Source organism: Heterodontus francisci, chromosome 4 (assembly GCF_036365525.1).
Source record: "Heterodontus francisci isolate sHetFra1 chromosome 4, sHetFra1.hap1, whole genome shotgun sequence".
NCBI classification, from domain to species: Eukaryota; Metazoa; Chordata; class Chondrichthyes; order Heterodontiformes; family Heterodontidae; genus Heterodontus; species Heterodontus francisci.
In genome coordinates this window covers 172,008,529-172,030,092 of record NC_090374.1, presented here as the reverse complement: position 1 = coordinate 172,030,092, position 21,564 = coordinate 172,008,529, and the positions used below count along the sequence as shown (strand labels likewise).

Here is a 21,564-nt window from a genome sequence, read left to right as displayed (position 1 = left end):
CTTGGCTCTCGCAGCAGCAGCCTATTTCTTCTGTTTACAGTCACTGAAGGATATGTTAACAACAGTATGGAAACCCACTTTATTTCCGTGCAATGTGTCTCATACCCAACATGTAATTTCCAATTTTTTTTGTAACTGTTGCTATATTTCTGCTTTCATTGCCAATTGTACAACAGCCGCAGAACCAGGAAGTGTTGAACAGGAAGCAAGGAGCCTCTCACAACATTCGTTCAATTGTTTCGAAAAGTAGTTGAGGTTTTAAATTCCAGCGCCACGAAATATTGTTCAAGGCTTAAAGTTGACTGAAATACATGTGTCCTGACTGGTTTTCCCTGTAAAAAATGTCACGGATTTAAACAAAACAATTGTGGATATTTTCAACATAACAAAATGCATTGTCTCGCCTTTTTGATCATTGTCGGAAGCATCATTTACCTCTTCAGACTAAACGACACCTTTATAAATGTGCCGAAAATGGAAGGTGTTTTTTTAATGGAAGGAACAAGATGCCAAAGAAATGGAAGGTGGCTGAAGCATTGTGTCGGTAGTCTCCAAGGAAACAGAAATAAATTCACTTGTAGCACATAGTAGTGACACATGTCAAACAAAGGGACAGCTACACTATAAATGACAAGAGCCCCCTCCGCCCCCTCCCCCCAAAAGAAAAATAGCACGGGGCTGCACAGAATCTGGGTATCACTGTTTGTGCTGCACACAACACGCTGCAGGTCGCAGCTCAGCTCCTGTCATCTGTTACAAGTATTCCTGGTGCACCACCGACAGCCGGCACTGACTGAAAGAGGTAAGGAATGATTCTGAAATTTGTTTGGCACCAGGAATAGAATGAGGCTACCTATTATAGGTAGGCGCATCATAGGTAGAAATGTGTTTGAGCAATGTAACTGTAACACCTGCATCACACATTTCTGCTATCAACTGTTTCCTGAATCTACATCTTGTTGGTGTTACCTATCACAGAGGATTTTTTCCCCAATTAAAACGTGCCTCTATTGTTTATTTTCCATCGACCAGATTTAGATGGTAATAATAGTTTCAGCAACTTATTTGTTATTTCATTAATTGTTGGTTAAATTCTGCGAATTCTGTGGTCAAGGCAATGGTATTTTCAATCACAGTGTATTTAATGATAATATATTTAAGGTGTTTAAGAACCCTGCGTTCCCCTGAAGCTGTGTTTCTTTAAACTGCTTGTTCTTGTGTGATGTGTTGCCTTTTCTTTAATTTTGGACCTTGAACGTGAGATTACACTACAATACTATGTATCTACTTTCACTAGTAAAGGCTCATCTACATGCTTAAATCACCCTGATTTTAAACCAGACAGTTTAAAAAAGTAGAATCAGGGTAGGTAGGGGTAAAGAATGCCTGGTCTCCGTCAGACAAGATAATAGAGACTGTGAGAGAGAACGACAAGTGTATTTAGGGTCTCTTCATGATGTTGCTTGAAGCTGAATAGTAGCTACCCCCAAGCCAACTTTGGACTAACAGTAATGTAGCCCACACCATCCATTATTTGTTATCCTTCTGTGCTCCCTGCTTGATGTAACCAATGGCTGAGAAATTAGCATTCTCAAAATATAGCTTCATATCCTGCAACGGCTGCTTTCACTAATAAATATATCAAGCTGATTTTTCGGGTATTCTGTATCGCATCAATACTTTTGCAAAGTCTGTCTTGTGACTAATAAATGAAGGAACATAGGAATAGGGGAGGCTATTCAGTCACTCGACCTGTTCAATCAGATCCTGGCTGATCTGTATCATAGCTCCATTTACCTGTCCTGGTTCCATAACCCATAGTACTCTTACCCAACAAAAATCTATCATTCTCAGTTTTGAATTTTTCTATTGACCCCCAGCCTCAACCGCTTTTAGGGGGAGAGAGAGTTCCAGATTTCTACTACCTTTTATGTGAAGAAGTGCTTCCACCAAGGTCAATATAGCCTTCCTGAGGTGCTGTGCTCAGAGCTGAGTGCACTACTCCAGATAGGGTCTGACCAAATGTATGGAATGTAGAGATTACTCAACATTCACCTTCAAAATTCCACCATTGTACATTCTGGCATCAGCACCATGTGGCAGAAATGATTTACTGAGGGGGAGGGGGGAATATGGGGCATCATGTAATGAATATGATTATAGTGGTTGATCTGTGTTGTGCTGAACTAGTCAAAGATTGGAATTAGAATAAAACCCACATATTCAGACACTATAACCGCCAGCAAACATTTGACTTAAAATGTCCCCCTCATCTAATGAGCCAAATTACCTGATTTGAAACTAAACAGTTGTTTAAAATGGAATCGTGGTCAAGCAGGAATAAGAAACAGTGCCAATTTGAATATCAAAAATGGCTCCTGAACATAATCCCCTACTACTGTTAAAATCTATTAGAAAACAGGTCTAAATTGGAATTAATCTCCATTACCCAACCAAATAATAGATTTTAACAAATGCTGTGTGCTACTAATCAATAATAAAATCTGGTTTACATTTAGTTCCCAATGATTACCTTTATTTCTGGCCTTTTGCATTACATTTTGAAATGCTTCGACAAATCGCTAGGAGTGTGAAATAAAAATCTGGCAGAACATACTGCTACAAGATTTTTTATTCATTCATGGGATGTGGGTGTCTCTGGCAAAACCAACAATTTTTTGCCCATCCCTAATTGCCCTTGAGAATGTGATGTGAGCTGCCTTCTTGAATCGCTGCAGTCCATCTGGTGTAGGTACACCCACAGTGCTGTTAGGGAGGGATTTCCAGGATTTTGACCCAGCGACAGTGAAGAAACGACAGTATACTTCCAAGTAAGGATGGTGTGTGACTTTGGGGGGTGGGGGATGGGGAACTTGCAGGTGGTGGTGTTCGCATGCATCTGCTGCCATTGTCCTTTTAGGTGGTAGAGGTCATGGGTTTGAAAGGTGCAGTCGAAGGAGTCTTGGAAGTTGCTGCAGTGCATCTTGTAGACGGTACACACTGCTGCCATTCTACGCCAGTGGTGGAGTGAATGAATATTGAGGGAGTGGATGGGGTGCTGATTAAGTGGGCTGCTTTGTCCTGGGTGATGTCGAGTTTCTTGAATGTTGTTGGACCTGCACCCATCCAGGCAAGTGGAGAGTATTCCATCACACTCCAGACTTGTGCCCTGTAGATGGTGGAAATGCTTTGGGAAGTCAGGTGATGAGTTACTCGCGCAGAATTCCCAGCCTCTGACCTGCTCTTGTAGCCACAGTATTTATATGGCTTATTATTCTTATCTTGCTTATAAGAATAAATTTCTGTGTGAAATATTACAGCTGAACTTTTCTTGCTGAGCTACCGAAAAAGATGACCAAAAAGGTTTTTACCAACACCAGGGAGAGATGGAGGCAGCAAAACGTAAATAGTGCCTTTGCCGAGTTGCGGAAACTCGTCCCAACTCACCCGCCAGATAAGAAGCTGAGCAAAAACGAAATTCTGCGCCTGGCAATGAAATACATCGATTTTCTGGTCCAGCTGCTTAAAGATCAAGGAAGACATCAAGAGAGCGCAGACTTCAGCAAAGCTGGATCTTTTCCAGAGACTATCCACCGGCAGTCCCCGGGACAGAGGACACCGGTAGATGAGAGTAACGTTCCATCACCTGCATCAGGCTGTAGCAACTATAATGAGGAATCCGTGAGTCCCGACAGTTCACTTAAGGAACATTCCTACTCAACCGATAACACAATCGCACCGACCACTGCCATTTTGTATCAATTTGCTTTGTTAAAAAAATTACACGTTTTGTAGTTTGTGCGCCCCTAAGCATTAGTGTGTCCATATATGTGTGTGTTTAGATATCTTTATTCCCATATATTGACCGAGGTGAAATACTGGTCACTAAAACTTTTATTTCTGTTTAAAAAAGGTTAAATGGAAAAGAAAAATAAATACCGACATCAAGTTGAAAATCTTAATTCTGATGTGACATTCATGTACTAACCAAAGGTGTGGGTTAGACATTCGAGGGCTACAATAAGGGTAGTGTATCCTTGAGCTTCTATGAAACATAAACTTCGTGGGGTGGATTTTCAACCTGCTGCTCTTCATAAACGGAGGCTAACCGTTGGGAGGGAACAACGTTTTTGAAATAAAAGGGAACTAAAATCGGGCGGTTTGTATGATGGGCGGAAATTTACCCGCATTTATTCAGGTAAAAGGAGGAATTCTTTCCACTTGTTTTGCACAAGCAAATGGTTTGGGACACTGGCAGGCAACAGATTGTGCGGGCCACTATCAGTCTACAATGTACTATAAGAATACTGCTCATCTGCGACAAGTCTTGCAGACAACCGTGTTGAACAGTTCAGCGGTATCTGTTAGCATGATGCCTGTCCTTGGTCACTGGAAACTTAGTTAACCTAGATAGTGGCTCAGTCCCAGAGCCAGTGCAGCACCATTTATAATAACAAGAGGTTTGTAAACAATGATGAGATTTCACCCTGTATTTGATACATGCTGTTATTTTAGTTCCAATTATCATAATGCCCACATTGTATTATTCCTGGTGGTTGGAATTTGTAAAAACAAGATTTTGCAATGTTGTGCTTTAAAGGCAAAATCATGAACTTATTTTTCTCCTGAGCTTAGTAATGTAAGATTGTGATGCACTGTACAGAGATGAGGGGAAGAGTGGGATCACATCAGTGTGCAAAGGCTTTACAGAGACCTAACGTCTTTCCATTGCATGACCATCTGATGTGTGACTCTAATCACAATCAATTATACTTCAAAAAGTAAGTCCCACAGGAAAATAACATGTGTGAACATTGTTCTCTGAATGCTCTAACAATTCGCCAATTATATTACAACTTTTACTGTCCTAGCCAAATTAGTATTAATTTTATTCAATTAACTTAAAGTATATTAATATATTATGGGAAAGGAAAAATGTTTTGTTAAACTAGCCAAAGAGTCTAGAAATGTATAAAATGCCTGTAGTTGACTTTATGAATGATCAAATAAAGTGATTATAGACTATAGTACAGGCATTTCAAACTGACTCAGTTCTGAGTTTAATGTATTTATTATTAAATGTTTTTAAACCAATAAGTGTAGCCTCATGATCGGTGGTACTTGAAAATATATATGTATTTTGTGTAATTTGCTAGAATATACTTGATCATCTGTAACCAGTTAATACTAAATGTTGTAAATGCAAATGAAAATAAAGAAAAGTGAGTCAAAGAGTCTGTTTCTCTTATTTGTTTCTAACCTGTTGCTATTGTCCTTTTTCAGGGCCTTCCTGTTGCATGCCATTACCTGACTGAGTAGGTAGGCAACCTGCACTGAGGAGTGAGCCAATGCTGCTCTTTACCTGGGTACTAGGATAAAGAAGAGGTTCATCAACTGGCCAATGTTCCCTTCATTCCCAAGAAAATCACCTGTTCTTCAGTTGATACCTCCCAGAGGGTTGAGTTTGGAAGATGGTGCGGAGTGCTGGGTGGGAACTTTATACGTATATATCTCAAACATTTCCCATAAATCTTCCTTTTCATTTTCTTCAGAACTCTTCCCTGGTAGCTCAATGGGTTATCTGTTGAGCAGTGGAGCCATGAAGACCCCAGGTCCTCAGTCTGTGTTGAGTTAGCTATTGTTAGCTAGGGTTGCAGTAGGAATGCTACAATTAACCTCAGCATCCCTGAGTAAAGAAAATCAGTCAGTGTTTCTGCTCTGGATTGCAACCATCCTGATTGAAGTCACACATTTGTGGTCTTTGGGTAAGAACAGGAGTAGGCTCATGCATGAAGACCCTATGGTTGTATAAACAGCAGGCAAAAAAACCACGCACTGTGCAATCGTCATTTCCCAAGATGCACTCTCTCCAAGACCCACTTCCACTCTCTGGGAATGCTGGATTGCAGTTAGACCTTTCAATTGAAGCCACCATAAAATCTTGGACTCACTGCATACAATCAGAGTGCACGGTTTCCACATAATAACATTTTGAAATACCATAATTGCACCAATATAACACACATTGTGAATGGATCTATCACTCTAGACCATATAAAATCTCCTGCTCACTAGAACATGCTTTAACTGGGATGATACCAGTTTCCACAGAAGAATCTTGCTGTAATCTACTGAGATAATTTTCTGAGATTCAAATGTTATGTAACTATGGAATAGAGCAATCGCACTATGATACTATCTAACAGTAACATTTCAATGGTTCATGCTGTTGAAGGCATTATTGGAGCTCCAGTGAAGTTGTAGTGGAAGCAAAATATTTCTCCTCAGTGAGAGAGAGAGAATCATATATTTCAATGAAGAACTTGCATTTCAATAGTGATTTTCACAACCTCAGGACATCCCAAAGTACTTTACAGCCAATGACGTCCTTTTGATGCGCTGTCGCTCTTCTAACGTAAGAAAAACAGCAGCCATTCTATGTAATCTATGGCTGTATGTACTTTGTTATCCAAAGAAGCCCAATTGGTGGATAAATCACTGCTAAGCATGATAATGTCAAGTGACTGAGTCACTTGTATGTAGACTGGTGATGCTGGTTAGTGATGCTGCTCCCACTTCTGTATGGAACTAGAGGCTGCAGAATGTGCAGACTGGATACCCCATACATCTACCCAAGCAACTGGACACATGCTAGCAATGGGGGAAGTCAGCCACAAGTAAGCTTTAATGCTTTAAAGTAAGCTTTAACTTTAATGAATCTGCATGTGTGGGTGGGAAGAGGGAGTGGAGAGGGAACCTAAGTCAATCAAAATACAAGTAATGGATGAAAAGAGTGTCTGACTATTTGCAATCACTCCAAGTTGGAAAAGTGGAAGCAAAGTAGACTTTAGAATAGCTAGTATCTGACATTAGAACTAATGCCAACTATGGATAATGAATAGATCAAATCCCCTTTAATTGGAAAACAGTTCTCTGATCTTCTGACTAGTAATCACTGCCATATTCATATAAATGGAAATTAGATGTTACAAAGGTGGGTCATGTGTGTAAATTCTAGAACTCAAATGACTGATAGATTTGCTAATTCATATTATTCAATCAAAACTACAAAGCTTTTACAGGAAAGACAAGCAACGTTATCTCACGGAAGCCTCCCGTCTCCTAACAGCTTCCTTATGCTAGGTTCCATTGAGAACCAGGCATGTTAGTCTGAAAGAAAATAACATAATGCCAGTTGAAATGATAACAAATCAAACTAACCAACAATATAATAAATCAAACTAATTGATCTCTTGTTTTAATGGATACACTCATAAATATGAGAGCAGTCATTTACACAACAGTAGACTAAGCACTGTGTGAAGTTTCCTCTATAGGGACATATTAAAGGGAGCAGTGAGATGGACAGCTTAACTCATGACCTGCCCAGCAAAGGTCAGCTGAGAGTGAGCTTTTTATTGCCCAGATCACAGTCTTAGCAATCCTCGCTGGACTTAAACTGCTGTGTACATAAAAGGGGCAGGTGCTGTGGGGCCACTTCAAAACCTTATTAGAGATGTTGAGGTAATCCTATATCATATATAAATTACTAGAAATATGTTTATAGTGCATTCACGGTGAGGGAGGTTTGCAATGCATAGTCTACCAAAGTAACGTTCGGTTTCAATACACTTTTAAGGGACTATACGACTGGACCTCAAATACCATAGGAACAGGAGGAGACTATTCAGCCCCTCAAGCTTGTTCCACCATCCAATTAGATCATGGCTGATATGTATATTAACCCCATCTACCTGTCTTGCCTTTGTTAACTTTAATCCCCTTGCCTAACAAAAATCCCATCAATCTCAATTTTGAAATTTTCAATTGACCCCCAGCCTCAACAGCTTTCTGGGGGAGAGAGTTCCAGAATTCCACTAGCCTTTGTGTGAAGAAGTGCTTCATAGCTTATATTTCAAAGTAAAGAGAAAAGCGTCATTTGCACTTTCTATCATCTTTAGGATGCGAGACCAGTCGCTAAAGAATGGGTTTCGTCTGTATATACCTCCTTTATATGGTGTAGACGTGCATTGAATTCTCGCAGCCGAGAGTAGAGTGAGCTTTGGCTGTATATTGAATTTTAAATATTTTGATGGAATTGGGAACTTTCTGAAAATATTAAAGAATACATTGAAAATGCCCAATAGTACCCAAGGGTTCAGGGGAACACTCTGAAACTCTTTTAAATTGACCTTGACACTGTTGGTTTGAAAGTGTGTGCAGTGTCAGCTCAAGCCTGGAGATGGCCATTTTCTGGGCTTCTGATGCCATCCTGTTCCAGAGTCAGAATGGTATTCAAATCCAGAGTTATGGGGGAATTTTAATTCTCATTCCCCACGGCCCCAAGGAAACTGGCTCAGGAGGGGGCAGTTAAAAATCCAGCGTGAGACTCACTTGCTGATCTCCTGCCCCAATCCTGCTGACTACAATTTTAAGTTGCAGGTGGCACTGGGTGGCCAATATTCCAGGATTGTCCAGAGTCTCCAGCCAGTAAAGATTAAACTCCAGGACATTGCTGCAAACAAAAACCCTGGGTGAAAATTCATAGAAGCATTAACAATAATCATTTTCCTTGGATGCTTTTGTTAGTTATAAAATAAAATATTGGAGATGGGAAAAAAAGACAGTTTGACTGGTGGAGTGGGTGTCCATGTGTTTGAAACCTCCAGGGATATGTTCAACCAAATGTGACAACCCTACATGCCAAGGGCAGCCGTCTGAAGCTGGCAGGATTCTTATTTAAATATGTGGATTGGGTTCCGAGGACATAATCCCTAAGCATGAGCGGGGCAGTGGTGGTAGCTTCCTTGCCAGGCCACACCCGTCGGAAAGTGGATCCAAGGCCAGGAAGGCAAGTTATTTTCAATGTTTTGTTGTGCGCCTGGAGATAAAATTGACTCTAAACTGTTGCTTTGCATTGTTATGATGCAATGTCTCAGAACACCCTCGGAAAACTCTTCAATGGATTCCGAAGCTGGTGAGAAAGTTATGGGAGCAGACAGGAGGAGAGGAGGTCTGCTTCAGTCAAGGAGCCAAGCGCTTTCTGTCTTTAAACACAGTTTCTCCAATTTAAAACTCTCAGTTCAAACTCTGCAACAGCCAGTTAGTCATGTGACTAAACTGGTCTGACCACATCTGTTCTGTGGATTGGGAGCAGGGACTGGTTCTTTGTTCCAAGCAGTGTCTGCTCCGATGCAAGAAATGTCCTTCCGGACAGGCTTGGCAATTCCTTGTATCAGGCCTTCTTTTCTTCCCAACAACAATTTGAAGTTTAATGTCCATGTGGCAAAATTAATGTGCTTCATTCTTGGCAGTGGGGGCCTGCATGACAAATGACTCAGCTAAAGCTATCTCGACACAATACACTGGTTTTGCAAGTTTGAAAAATGCAAGCGCAATAGGCCACATTATGAGTGATATAATGAACAGATTAATATCTTCTGACCTCTGTAACCTCCTCCAACTCTACAACCCTCTGAGATCTTTGTGTTCCTCCAATTCTGGCTTCTTTCTGATTTCCATCACTCCACTATGGTGTCCATGCCTTCAGCTGCCCAGGCCCTAAGCTCTGGAATTTCCTCCCTAAACCTCTGCAACTCTTTATCTCTCTGGCCTCCTTTAAGACACTCCTTAAAACCTACTTCTTTGACCAAGCTTTTGGTCACCTGTCCTAATATCTCATAATGTGGCACGGTGTTGAGTTTTGTCAGATAACATTCCTATGGAGCGACTTGGCAAGTTTTACTATGTTAATGGCACTATATAAATAGACATTGTTTTATTGCATCACATATTGGAACCTGTAACATAACGATGACATAAAGGCAATCAAACCTGAAGATAGATTGGAGAAGTTGGGACTGTATTCCTTGCAGAAGAGAAATCTGAGAAGAAATTTGATAGAGGTATTCAAAATCATGAGGGGTCTGGACAGAGCAGATAGAGAGAAACTGTTTCCACTCGTGAAAGGATCGAGAACAAGAGGGCACAGATTTAATGTAAATGTTAAAAGAAGGAAAATGACATGAGGAAAAACCTTTTCCAAGCAGCGAGTGGTTAAGTTTTGGAATGCACTGCCTGAGAGTGTGATGGAGGCAGGTTCAATTGAAGCATTCAAAAGGGAATTAGACTGTTGTATGGAAATTAAGAATGTGCAGGGTTACGGTGAAGGTGAGGGAATGGCACTAGGTGAATTGCTCATTCGGAAAGCCGGTGCAAACACGATGGACCGAATAGCCTCCTTCTGCGCTGTAACAATTCTGTGATTCTGTAATCATTTATCGACTGATGCATGTGTTGGCACTACACTAACCTAAATAATTATTTAGTTATTTATTTTCCGTATGTCTGGTGACTAGCTGTGAAGTACAATTTTTATATATAAGCCACAAGTGAGACTGGTGCATAGAAGCGAAAGTGACGTAAGTACATTATGATCACTCTCACAGTTAATATATTATTCATACCTTGTAGCTTGCCATGGTCATTTTGTTTTCAACAATTCCAACAATAAATAAAGGTTATTTAATTCTCCCAAAAACATGTGAAGCAAAGATAGAAAATGCTGGAAGTGCAAGGATTTGTACAAGAATTTTTTTTTGAACTTGACACGTGGAGGAAAATACAGCACACAACCTTTGTAATCGGGGTCAAGGAGTAGTCTTCAGTATCAGAAAAAGAACAAGGTTATGTTTCTCAGAGGTCCCTCTATTTCAAAGAGCCAAGGAACTCAAACATAAAAGATCTTTAGCTGAGCAGCTTGGCTGCTAGCCTGTGAACAACAGTCACTTCAGCTGTGTGTACCATCTATCTTAATGGAGCACCTTTTACATATAAAGAATGTTTGCTTGTTCCGCTGCTAGATAAAGCAAATCGACTATGATTGTGGCCTCTTAGATTGGTGAATTAATTCTAGTGAGCTGGTGTCAGACATGACAAATCTTCTCCCAAGTGCATTACATACTCTCTGAATGATATCCACATTTTAAATATTTTAATAATTGCTTTCATTTAATAATTGGGTCCAATTTTCCAAAGCCTGTAAAGTAGTGGATGTAAAGCTTTATGCTCTGCTGCAAATTTAAAGCAAAGTGTTAGGAATGCCAACACATTACAAGTGCCTTTAGACAACCATACAAAAATTGGAAAGATAATAAATGTTTCCTCACAATTCATCTGTTTTGAGCACATTTAGTTTTTGTTTAGTACATTTTCACAGAAATATCCCTTAATGACACATTTTAACCATTTGTATAACGATGAAACCTTATATATAAATATCCCTATCTTCTAAATGTGCTTGTTTTCTCAGCTGTACTACATCATAAACTTCCATACATAGGAACATAGCCTGCTCAGCCATTCAATTACAGCAGAGCTGATCTGCACCTCAACTGCATTCACCTACTTTGCTTCATATCCCTTGATTTCCATACCTAACAGAAAAACTATCGATCTCAGTTTTGAAATTTTCAATAACCCATATCCTCAACAGCTTTTTTGGGGGAGCAATTACCTCTTGTGTGAAGAACAATAACAGCAACAACTTATCTTTATATTGTACCCTTAATGTAGTAAAATGTCTTAAGATGCTTCACAGGAGTGTTATCAAACAAAATTTGTCACCAGGCTACATAAGGAGATATTAGGGCAGATGACCAGAAACTTGTTCAAGAAAGAATATGTTGCGCAGGTCATGGTGAAAGAGGAGGTAAGGGTTTAAAATTCATTCGGCGGAGGTATTCGATAGGCTGTCTGTACTTAAAATTGATAAGAAACCAGGACCAGATGAGATGCATCCAAGGATACTGAGGGAAGAGAGAGTGGAAATTGCAGAAGCATTGACCATAATTTTCCAGTCTTCGTTAGACTTGGGGTGGTGCCAGAGTACTGGAGAATTGCAAATGTTATGCCCTTGTTCAAAAAAGGGTGTAAAGATAAGCCCAGCAACTACAGTCCAGTCAGTTTAATTTCGTTTTGGGGAAGCTTCTTGAAACTATAATTTGGGACAAAATTAATAGTCAGTTGGGCGAATGCTGGTTAATTAAAGAAAGCCAGTATGGATTTGTGAAGGGAAAATCATGTTTAACTAATTTGCTGGAGTTTTTTGAGGAGGTATCAGAGATGGTTGATGAGAGTAACACTGTTGTACGTGGACTTCCAAAAGGAATTTGATAAGCTGAGCAAAGTTATAGCTCATGGAATAAAAGGGACAGTAGCAACATGGATACAATATTGGCTGAGTGACAGGAACCAGAGAGTAGTGGTTAATGGATGTTTTTCAGACTGGAGGAAGGTTTGTAGTGGAGTTCCTCAGGGGTCAGTGTTAGAACATAAGAACATAAGAAATAGGAGCAGGAGTAGGCCATTCCACCCCTCAAGCCTGCTCTGCCATTCAATAAAATCATGGCTAATCTGTCCCAGGCTTCAACTCCTCTTTCGGGCCTGCTCTGCATAACCCTTGACTCCCCGAGATTTCAAAAATCTATCTACCTCCTCCTTAAATACATTTAGTGACCTGGCCTCCACAACTCTCTGAGGTACAGAATTCCAGAGATTCACCAACCTCTGAGAGAAGAAAGTCCTTAGCATCTCAGTTTTAAATGTGTGCCCCCTTATTCTGTAACTATGTCCCCTAGTTCGAGATTCTCCCACCAGTGGAAACATATTCTCAACATCTACCCTGTTAAGCCCCTTTAGAATCTTATATGTTTCAATAAGATCGCCTCTTATTCTTCTAAACTCCAATGAATAAAGGCCTAACCTATTTAACCATTCTTGATAAGACAACCCCTTCATCCCAGGAATCAGCCTAGTGAACCTTTTCTGAATTGCCTCCGATGCTAGTAATATCCTTCCTTAAATACGGGGACCAAAACTGTACGCAGTACTCCAGGAACCTTGCTCTTCCTGATATATATATTAATGACCTAGACCTTGGTGTACAGGGCACTGTTTCAAAATTTGCAGGTGATAGAAAACTTGGAAGCATTGTGAACTGTGAGGAGGATAGTGTAGAACTTCAAAAGGACACAGACAGGTTGTTGGGATGGGTGGACAAGTGGCAGATGTAATTTAATGCAGAGAAGGGCGAACTAGTTAGTTTTGGTAGGAAGAATGCAGAGACAATATAAAACAAAGGATACAATTCTAAAGGGGATTCAGGAGCAGAGGGACCTGAGTGTATATGTGCATAAGTCATTCAAGATAGCAGACAGGTTGATAGTGTGGTTAATAAAGCATACAGCATCCTCGGCTTTATTAATAGGACCATGGAGTACAAAAGCAAGGAAGTTATGTCAAGCTTGTATAAAACACTGGTTTGGCCTCAACTGGAGCATTTTGTCCAGTTCTGGGTCCCATGCTTCAGGAAAAAATGTGAAGGCATTGAAAAGATTCATGAGAATGGCTCCAGGGATAAGGAACTTCAGTTACATGGATAGATTGGAGAATTTGGGACTGTTTTCTTTGGAGAAGAGAAGGTTAAGAGGAGATTTGATAGAAGCATTCAAAATCTTGAGGGGTCTGGACAGACTAGATAGGGAAAAAACTTCCCACTGGTGGAAGGATCAAGAACAAGCGAGAGCAGATTTATGGTAATTGGGAAAAGAAGCAATGGAGACATGAGAAAAAACCTTTTCACGCAGTGAGTGGTTAGGATCTGGAATGCACTGCCTGAGATTTACAAGAATGTTGCCAGGGCTTGAAAGTTGCAGCTATGAGGAAAGATGGGATAGGCTAGGGTTGATTTCCTTAGAACAGAGGAGGCTGAGGGGTGACTTAATTGAAGTGTACAATATTATGAGGGGCCTAGATGGAGCAGACAGGAAGGACCTGCTCCCCTGAGCGGAGAGGTCAGTTTTCAGGGGGGCACAGATTTAAGGTGATTAGTGGAAGGATCAGAGGGGACATGAGGAAAAACTTTTTCACCCAGAGGGTGGTGGGTGTTTGGAATTCACTGCCCGGATAGATGGTGGAGGCAGAAACCCTCAACTCATTTAATAGGTACCTGGACCTGCACCTGAAGTGATGTAACCTGCAAGGCTACGGACCAGATACTGAAAGGTAGGATTAGATTGGGCGGTTTTTCAGCTGGCATAAACACAATGGGCTGAATGGCCTCCTTCTGTGCCGTAACAATTGTGTGATTCAGTGAGGTGAGTTGTAAGGAGCATTTTCAAGAAAGAAAGAGGTAGAGAGGCAGAATGTTTTAGGAAGGGAATTCCAGAGCTTAGGGTCTTGGCAGCTGAAGGCATGGCCGCCAATTGTGGAATGATTATAATCGGAGTGCTCAAGAAGCCTCCTGATATTGCTTCTGAATGGCCTAGCTCTAATTTTAGGGTTATGTCTCCCTGTTCTGGACTCTCCAATTGGAAGAAATAGTTTCTCTCTATATAGTCGCTTGGTAGTACAGAACTTTAGTATTGCTGAAAAAAGAAATATGCCATCAAAGCTATTCATCTTGCACTCATCAGGACAGATGCAAGAATGACAAATAACAAAGGGAGCAACAATTTATACTGCATGTGAAAAGAGTGCTGATTGGTTGGCAAGTTGACTCTGATTGGTCGAGACATTGCCATGAAAAATGCACCAGGAAACTGTGGTCCACCATGCTTTGTTTAATTCAAAAAGAGTGCAACACCTGGACATGTTCCTTTTGCTTGCAGAGGACAGGTCCCCGCATATAAATATATGTAGCTTCTAGCAAGAGTAAGTGTGCCATGTTGCAAGCCCATCTGATAATCTTAAATTGGTTGTTAATCTAATTCTTAAACTCAGGATTGTTCAGTAAGTGCTGTCCAATCGTGGAATCACATCTAATGTTAGACATTGTGTTCTGAGCTTTGCAAGTACGGGCTAGTTGGGTACAGTCAGTACTCTGCATATTACATATTAGGGGACAATAGTGTCCTTGCACATGAAACACAAAAAGTTAGCATCCAGGTACAGCAAGTAATTAGGAAGGCAAATGGAATGTTGGCCTTTATTGCAAGGAGGACAGAGTATAAAAGTACAGAAGTCTTGCTACAACTGTACAGGGCATTGGTGAGACCACACCGAGAGTACTGTGTACAGTTTTGGTCTTATTTAAGGAGGGATATATTTGCATTGGAGGTAGTTCAGAGAAGGTTCACTAAGTTGATTCCTGGGATGAAGGGGTTGCCTTATGAAGAAAGGTTGAGCAGGTTGGGCCTATACTCTTTGGAGTTTAGAAGAATTAGAGATGATCTTATTGAAACATAAAAGTTTCTGAGGGGGTTTGATAGGCTAGATGTTGAGAGGATGTTTCCCCTTGTGAGGGAATCTAGAACTAGGGGGCCCAGTTTCAGAATAAGGGGTATCCTATTTCCTATTTAAGGCTGGAGATAAGGAGGAATTTCTTCTCTCAAAGGGTTGTTAATCTTCAGAATTCTCTATCCTAGTGAGCAGTACAGGCTGGGTCATTGAATATATATTGAATACAGACAAATTTTTGATCTATAAGGGGTCCAAAGTTATGGGGGCAGGCAGAGCTGAGGCCACAATCAGATCAGCCATGATTATATTGAATAGTGGAACAGGCCTGAGAGACCAAATGGCCTATTCCTTCTCCTATTTATTATGTTCATGTGTATCACTGTCTTCATATCATTTAACAAAGTTTTTTCTTGTACACTCATTGTTCTCTCTACACTTTGATGGGAGAACTGTGAGTTCGCAGGCTGGTCATTCCTGCACCAGCATCACACTGATGTGTGTAGTTCAGAGGAGGGGCCTTTACATGGAGATGTTAGCCTAAAATTGTGACGTGAGATTTGGGTTGGCAACTGTCCAGGATTGTCCTGGAATCTCCAGGAACTGAAGATTAATCTCCCGGTCAGTGCTGTAAGCAACACCTGAGAGAAAAAACATAGGAGCACTAAAACAAGTTGGGTATTTTTCTCATTTTATTTTCATACTTTCATTTCTTTATGATAAAAATAGTGGCAATGTGAATTAAAAAAATGCAGTTTGGCTGAGTGGGACAGTTGGTGGTATCACATCTCGGGCTGAAGAATCAATTTGAAATCACAGATTTAACAAGCTTTATTAAAGATTTCTTGCTTACTGCTGTTCACTGTGGCTACAAAGCCTATCTGACCTTACAACAACCCCCAGGTCAGGTGGTTTCCCCAAAACACTGAGTTACTTTCAGTTTCACTTCCAAGTACCATATTGTCTCTAATACTCAAGCCCACACATACAATCATGATATTCCTCCCTTATCAGACTAAAATATGCCCATTATTTTCCTAACTCACTGAGTAAATTAATTTCTTCAATTACATTTGCTTTCAAGGGCAGTGTTTGTCGTACACCCTTTTTGTTTTGAACATAATCACAACACAAAATCTTTATATCGCTTTGGTGATCTCCTCTCACACCATGGTCTTCGTGTTGTCTCAGGACCTCTGGTCACCACGTCAGGATTAGGAAATGACGTCGGCCCCTCTGGAACCGATGTTTTTCCCTCTGGATAACAAGCTGTCTGCCTGCCAGCAGCATCACTGGCTTGGACATCTGAATTGCTGAATGTCAGCTTCGGCTCAGCTCCTACATCTGGTTCATCTGTTCTTGTGCCTATGTCAACATGATACTTTTTAACGCATGAAGAATTTCTGTCATACAGTACTCCTTCTGGTGACTGCACAGTCACACTGTTTCACTTCTTGGCAATAACAGTGTACGGCTTGGGATAATAAGGTGTATCCAACTTACGCGGACTCTCCCGTCTCAGCAATACTTCATCACCTGGCATCATATCAGACTGTCTAGCTCTCCTTCTGTAATCTGCATATAACTTTGCAGCACCCTTTTTTCAGCATCATGATCTCGAACCTCCTGATGTCCCTCAACTCTGGTATCTTGGTGTGTATTTGCATCCAGATAACAACTCAGCTGGGCTCTATACATGGCCACATATGACAACAACACCTCCTTCCAGTCTTTACCCTCAGCCTGAGCAATCCTCATCCGTTTCTCTAGGGATTGGTGTCTTTCCACTTCCCCATTTGCCTGTGGCCATCATTCTGTGATGGTGAACGCCTGTGACTTGCATGAACCTGCAAAGGTCTGCGAAATGAATTGTGGTCCATTGTCTGAATACAATGTGACTGGCAGACCATGCCTTGTAAATATTTCAGTCAATGCAAACACCATTTGCTCTGCCATTGTAGACTTCATTACCACATACTCATAATAATGGCTGTAATAGTCAATCACCACTAGTATGGACTCCCCTAATGGACATGGATCTAGAAGTCAACTGCTACATCCTCCCATGGTCCAGCCGGTAACAGTGTACTGCGTTCTGGTTCTGGTGGATTAGGTCTACTGACAAGTTGACATCCATGACATGTTTTGACAAACTGTTCCACATTTTTCTCCATCCCTGGCCACCACACTTTGGTTTGTAAGTTATGCTTAGCACCAAGCACTCCCAAGTGACCCTCATGAGCTATCAACACCAGTCTAGGCCTAAGTTTTTGTGGGACTACAAGTCTGTTACCTCAGAGAATATACTTCCCAATTGTGCACAGTTCATCTCGAATAAAAATGTATGCTCTGAATGGGCAATTCTCCCAATTTCCAGCTTGGATTCTCTGTCTGATGTCATTCAATTCTGGATCTTTGTCTGACTCCCTTTCAATCTCACTAGTTGTCATTGTTCTATGTGTAGCATGAACGGCCACAAACTGCACGAATGATTCAGCTTCCTTCTCTAGTGAAGATCTGTGTGTTTGTCCTTCAACTGGTTCTATGATGTCTTGGTCAACCAGTTCCTTGATCTTTGCCTCAACTTTCTGTCTCAGACCAAAAGATGTTCTGCATACAGGCTGAGCTACAGGCTTCACGTTCTCGTCAAATGTTAATCTCACTTGGTGGTTGTGCAACTTCCCAATTCCTTGAAACTCTGGTCCAAACTCCTCTCGAAGCTCTGCACAGAATTCCACAGAATTCACTTTCAATCTAATGTGTAGCACCCCCAAAGCTTGACCAATTTCTCTACTTAGAAGAGGCTCACCATCCTCCTCAATCACTACGAATTCTGCCTCTCCGCTCTGATCTCCAGCTCTAACACTCGAGGTGAAGCATCCAACAGTTTGAAGCGGGGGTTTAGATATGTAAGGATAAAGCTTTTTGACACATTTTTGAGATGTGCGCTTGTTTCTCATGGGCCTCAGTTCCTCCCACAGTGCTCTGCTGATGACATTACTGTCACTGCCTGAATCTACAATATGCTTACTTCAACATCCCCAATAATGACTGGAACTTTCTCATGGTTGCTCCCATTGACAGAAAACATTTATCCACGATTACTATTCATGTCCTCACTCACTGCATCTTCTTCAACTTGTCTCAAGTTGTATTATGTCCATCTCTCTTTCCTTCACATGGTTTGCCAGGATTCCCACTCTGTTCAGCTTTGCTTCTGCACTTCTTGGAAAAATGATCTTTGCCCCCAGATTTGCTGCATATCTTTCCCTTGGCAGGGCAGCAATCATCTCTTCCATAGTGCCTCAAGTTGCCACATCTGAAACATTCTCTCTCAGACCTTTTCTATTTACATTTATGTGTACCTGGATTCCGTTGTGCCACTTGATTAACCTAAGATTTTGTCGTGCAGATGGCGGAAATGGGATCATGTTTCATACTGTGACGTTGTCCATCCACTGCTTCCAATGCAGCCGCTATTTTCAAATTGTCATCCAATATTAAATCACCTCCACTTTCCAGCAGTCTACATCTCAACTTATCTGACTTGCAACGTTGGATCACCTGATCCACTATCAGGTTATTTAGATCCGTCGCAACATAATTGCATCCATCTGCTGCTACTGCTTCCCCCTCTTTCTGTCTCATTTGAAGGAAAACATGCATTTGGAATGTGGCATTTGGCATCACCACATAATGGTCCTTCAAAGCTTTCATTGCACATTCATAATCTGCCTTTCCTCCCATGTCAGGCAACGTCTTGAAAGTCTCCCTCACTGAAGCACCCACATTGAACAGCAATAAGGCCCATCACTGTGCTTTCTGCACCTCCGTCGCCCCATCCAAAAACAAATCACGGCTTTCAGCAATATGCTTCAAACTCCTCCAGTCGCACTTTCCATTTCACACTGATACTGGCATCATTCGTCGGATCAAACGGCTCAATTTCCTGGACTGCAGACATATCAGTTTCAGAAAATGCCATGATGCAATCCTAAATATCTCCGAATTTATCTATGTATTGTTTGTCTTTATAACCTCATTGCCAATGTCACATCTTAGGCTGAAGGATCAGACTTGAAGTCACAGATTTAACTTTAACAAAGATTTAACAAGCTTTATTAAAGACTTCTGTAGAGTTCTTGCTTACTGCTGCTCACTGTGCTACAAAGCCTATTGGACCCCACAACAACCCCCAGGTCAGGGGTTTTCCCCAAAACATGGAGTTACTTTCAGTTTCACTTCCAAGTACCATATAGTTTCTAATACTCCAGCCCACACATACAATAACGACAGGTGGTAGGGAATAAAACCTCCAGAAATATGCCCAACCAGAATTGTCAACCTTTTGCAGGACAAAAATATGTGCATTATTTATTAAGTCACCAGGGCAAATCAAGAGGGGAGAAAAGCAAACTCAGCAGGTGAGTCAGCACAAACTGCTGAAAAGTCTGCAGCATTATCTACCTGCTTGCCTAGCTGGTCAATGTGTAGGGTGGGAAGTGGGGAAGGGACCTGAAATAAGAAAAGGAAAAAAACAAAATTAAGAGATGGGCAAAAAGATGGGCTGAATTTTTCAGCTTATCTGGATGTCCTGCTGCTGGGAATGAAAGTGGGAGGTGACCCTGTTTTGGCAGGCAACGGGACCCTGGGGTGGGTATGGTATCTTGTCACTTAGCAGGTCACCGACCAATTGAGGATGGCGGTCCTCCCCCAAGAGCTACCGGCCCAATCAGAGGGCTGGCAGCTCGGCAGCGTCACCGCTACCGGTGGCCATTGGCGAAGCTGCATCACCAGGCAGAGAGCTCCACAATGGCGGGATGCCCTCGAAGAGAGGTTAGTAAAGATTAGTTTGGTTGGGGGTAAACCGGGGCCAGGGAGGAAGGCCCTGGCAATTGTTGTGGTGTGGGCTGTGGGGCACATGCAGCGCCGTTGCCGCAGAGGAGGCCATTGCTGCCAGGGGGCCCTTCCATGGGCTATGAAGCACCCATCAAGGAGGGCCCACTCTGCCGGAACCTGCCAGGGTTTACCAGGCAGTCTCCCCACGCAACAACAGGACCTCCCAACATGGGTAATATGCCTGCGAGGGGCAAGAAGTGGCCCTTAATTGGCCACTTATGTGGTTCAATTGGCCACCTGGTGGGGAGCCATGCCACCAAGGTTCCTGCTGCTGGCAATATGACATGGCGGAGGGAAGACGTCAGGCTCTCCTGCCGACACCTTCCCCTACCATATTGCCAGCGTTCCCACCTCCCAGCTTGTCTCCAATGGGCTAGGAAAATTTAGCCCAACAACATTTCTACAAAGGGGATTTACCTTACTGCTGCAGACTGTGTTAGAACAATACCCTGAAGCCAGTTCCTGAGAGATTCAATAGTGCCTTGTGACCCATGATAGTAAGGTATGATTGGAAGAAAATGACATCATTAATTGATTCATTTTTCACATTATGAACCATGATAAAATCAGATTAAAATAGACGAATTATGGACGATAACAGAAATGTCTGGGTTTTACTGGGTCTTAACATATGAATTTAAATTAACTTTGTACAGTGTGGCCTTCTGCATTGATTGACAACCATGAAAAACGCTAATTTGTGCTTATTTCCTTGTCGATTCATTTCAACTTATTTCAGGCGCTACCATGAAATTGATTTCTCAGGGGTAGCAAGCTGATTTAATCAGTTAACTTCAGAAGTTATGAGTTTCTTGTGCATAGAGTCGAAACACATTATTTTACTTTCCAGCATTTTCTGTTTTTATAATACCAAGGTTTTCTGGCAAACATCACGTTGTTACACTGAGCTAATAACACACCATTTTCAGCTCTCATGTTTTAGCTTACCAGAAGCAGAAAGTTACTCAACCTCATAATAATCACCAACAATAATCAGTTGAGCAAATCAACGGCAACAACTTGCATTTATATAGCCCTTTTAATGTAGCAAAACATCCCAAGGCACTTCACAGGAGCGATTATCAATCAAAATTTGATACTGAGCAACATAAGGAGGTATTAGTCAGCAGGTCTGGCAGCATCTGTGGAAAGAGCAGCAGAGTTAACGTTTCGTCACTGACCCGAAACGTTAACTCTGCTTCTCTTTCCACGGATGCTGCCAGACCTGCTGAGTGGTTCCAGCATTTCTTGTTTTTATTTCAGATTTCCAGCATCCGCAGTATTTTGCTTTTATATAAGGAGGTACTAGGGCAGGTGTCGTGATCTAAGTGGTTGGTTTTAGGAGTGACGTAAAGGAGAAAAGACAGATGGAGAGGTAGAGAGCTTTAAGAAGGGAATTAGAAAGCTTAGGGCCCATGCAGCTGAATG

General features: G+C 41.5%; 1 protein-coding gene across 1 annotated transcript; it reads left to right on the top strand.

Annotated features, from left to right (window-relative positions):
- The first annotated feature begins 621 nt into the window (after nt 1-621).
- Nucleotides 622-3,822, top strand: LOC137368745 (T-cell acute lymphocytic leukemia protein 2-like). Its single transcript, XM_068028934.1, has 2 exons — nt 622-802; nt 3,321-3,822. Exon 2 carries the CDS (start codon nt 3,352-3,354, stop codon nt 3,793-3,795), a length of 444 nt encoding a protein of 147 aa, XP_067885035.1. The 5' UTR covers nt 622-802; nt 3,321-3,351; the 3' UTR covers nt 3,796-3,822.
- Nucleotides 3,823-21,564: the final 17,742 nt, after the last annotated feature.

Excerpts from the sequence above, each read along its gene's own strand:
- LOC137368745 (XM_068028934.1), top strand. The coding sequence starts at position 3,352 with ATGACCAAAAAGGTTTTTACCAACACCAGGGAGAGATGGAGGCAGCAA.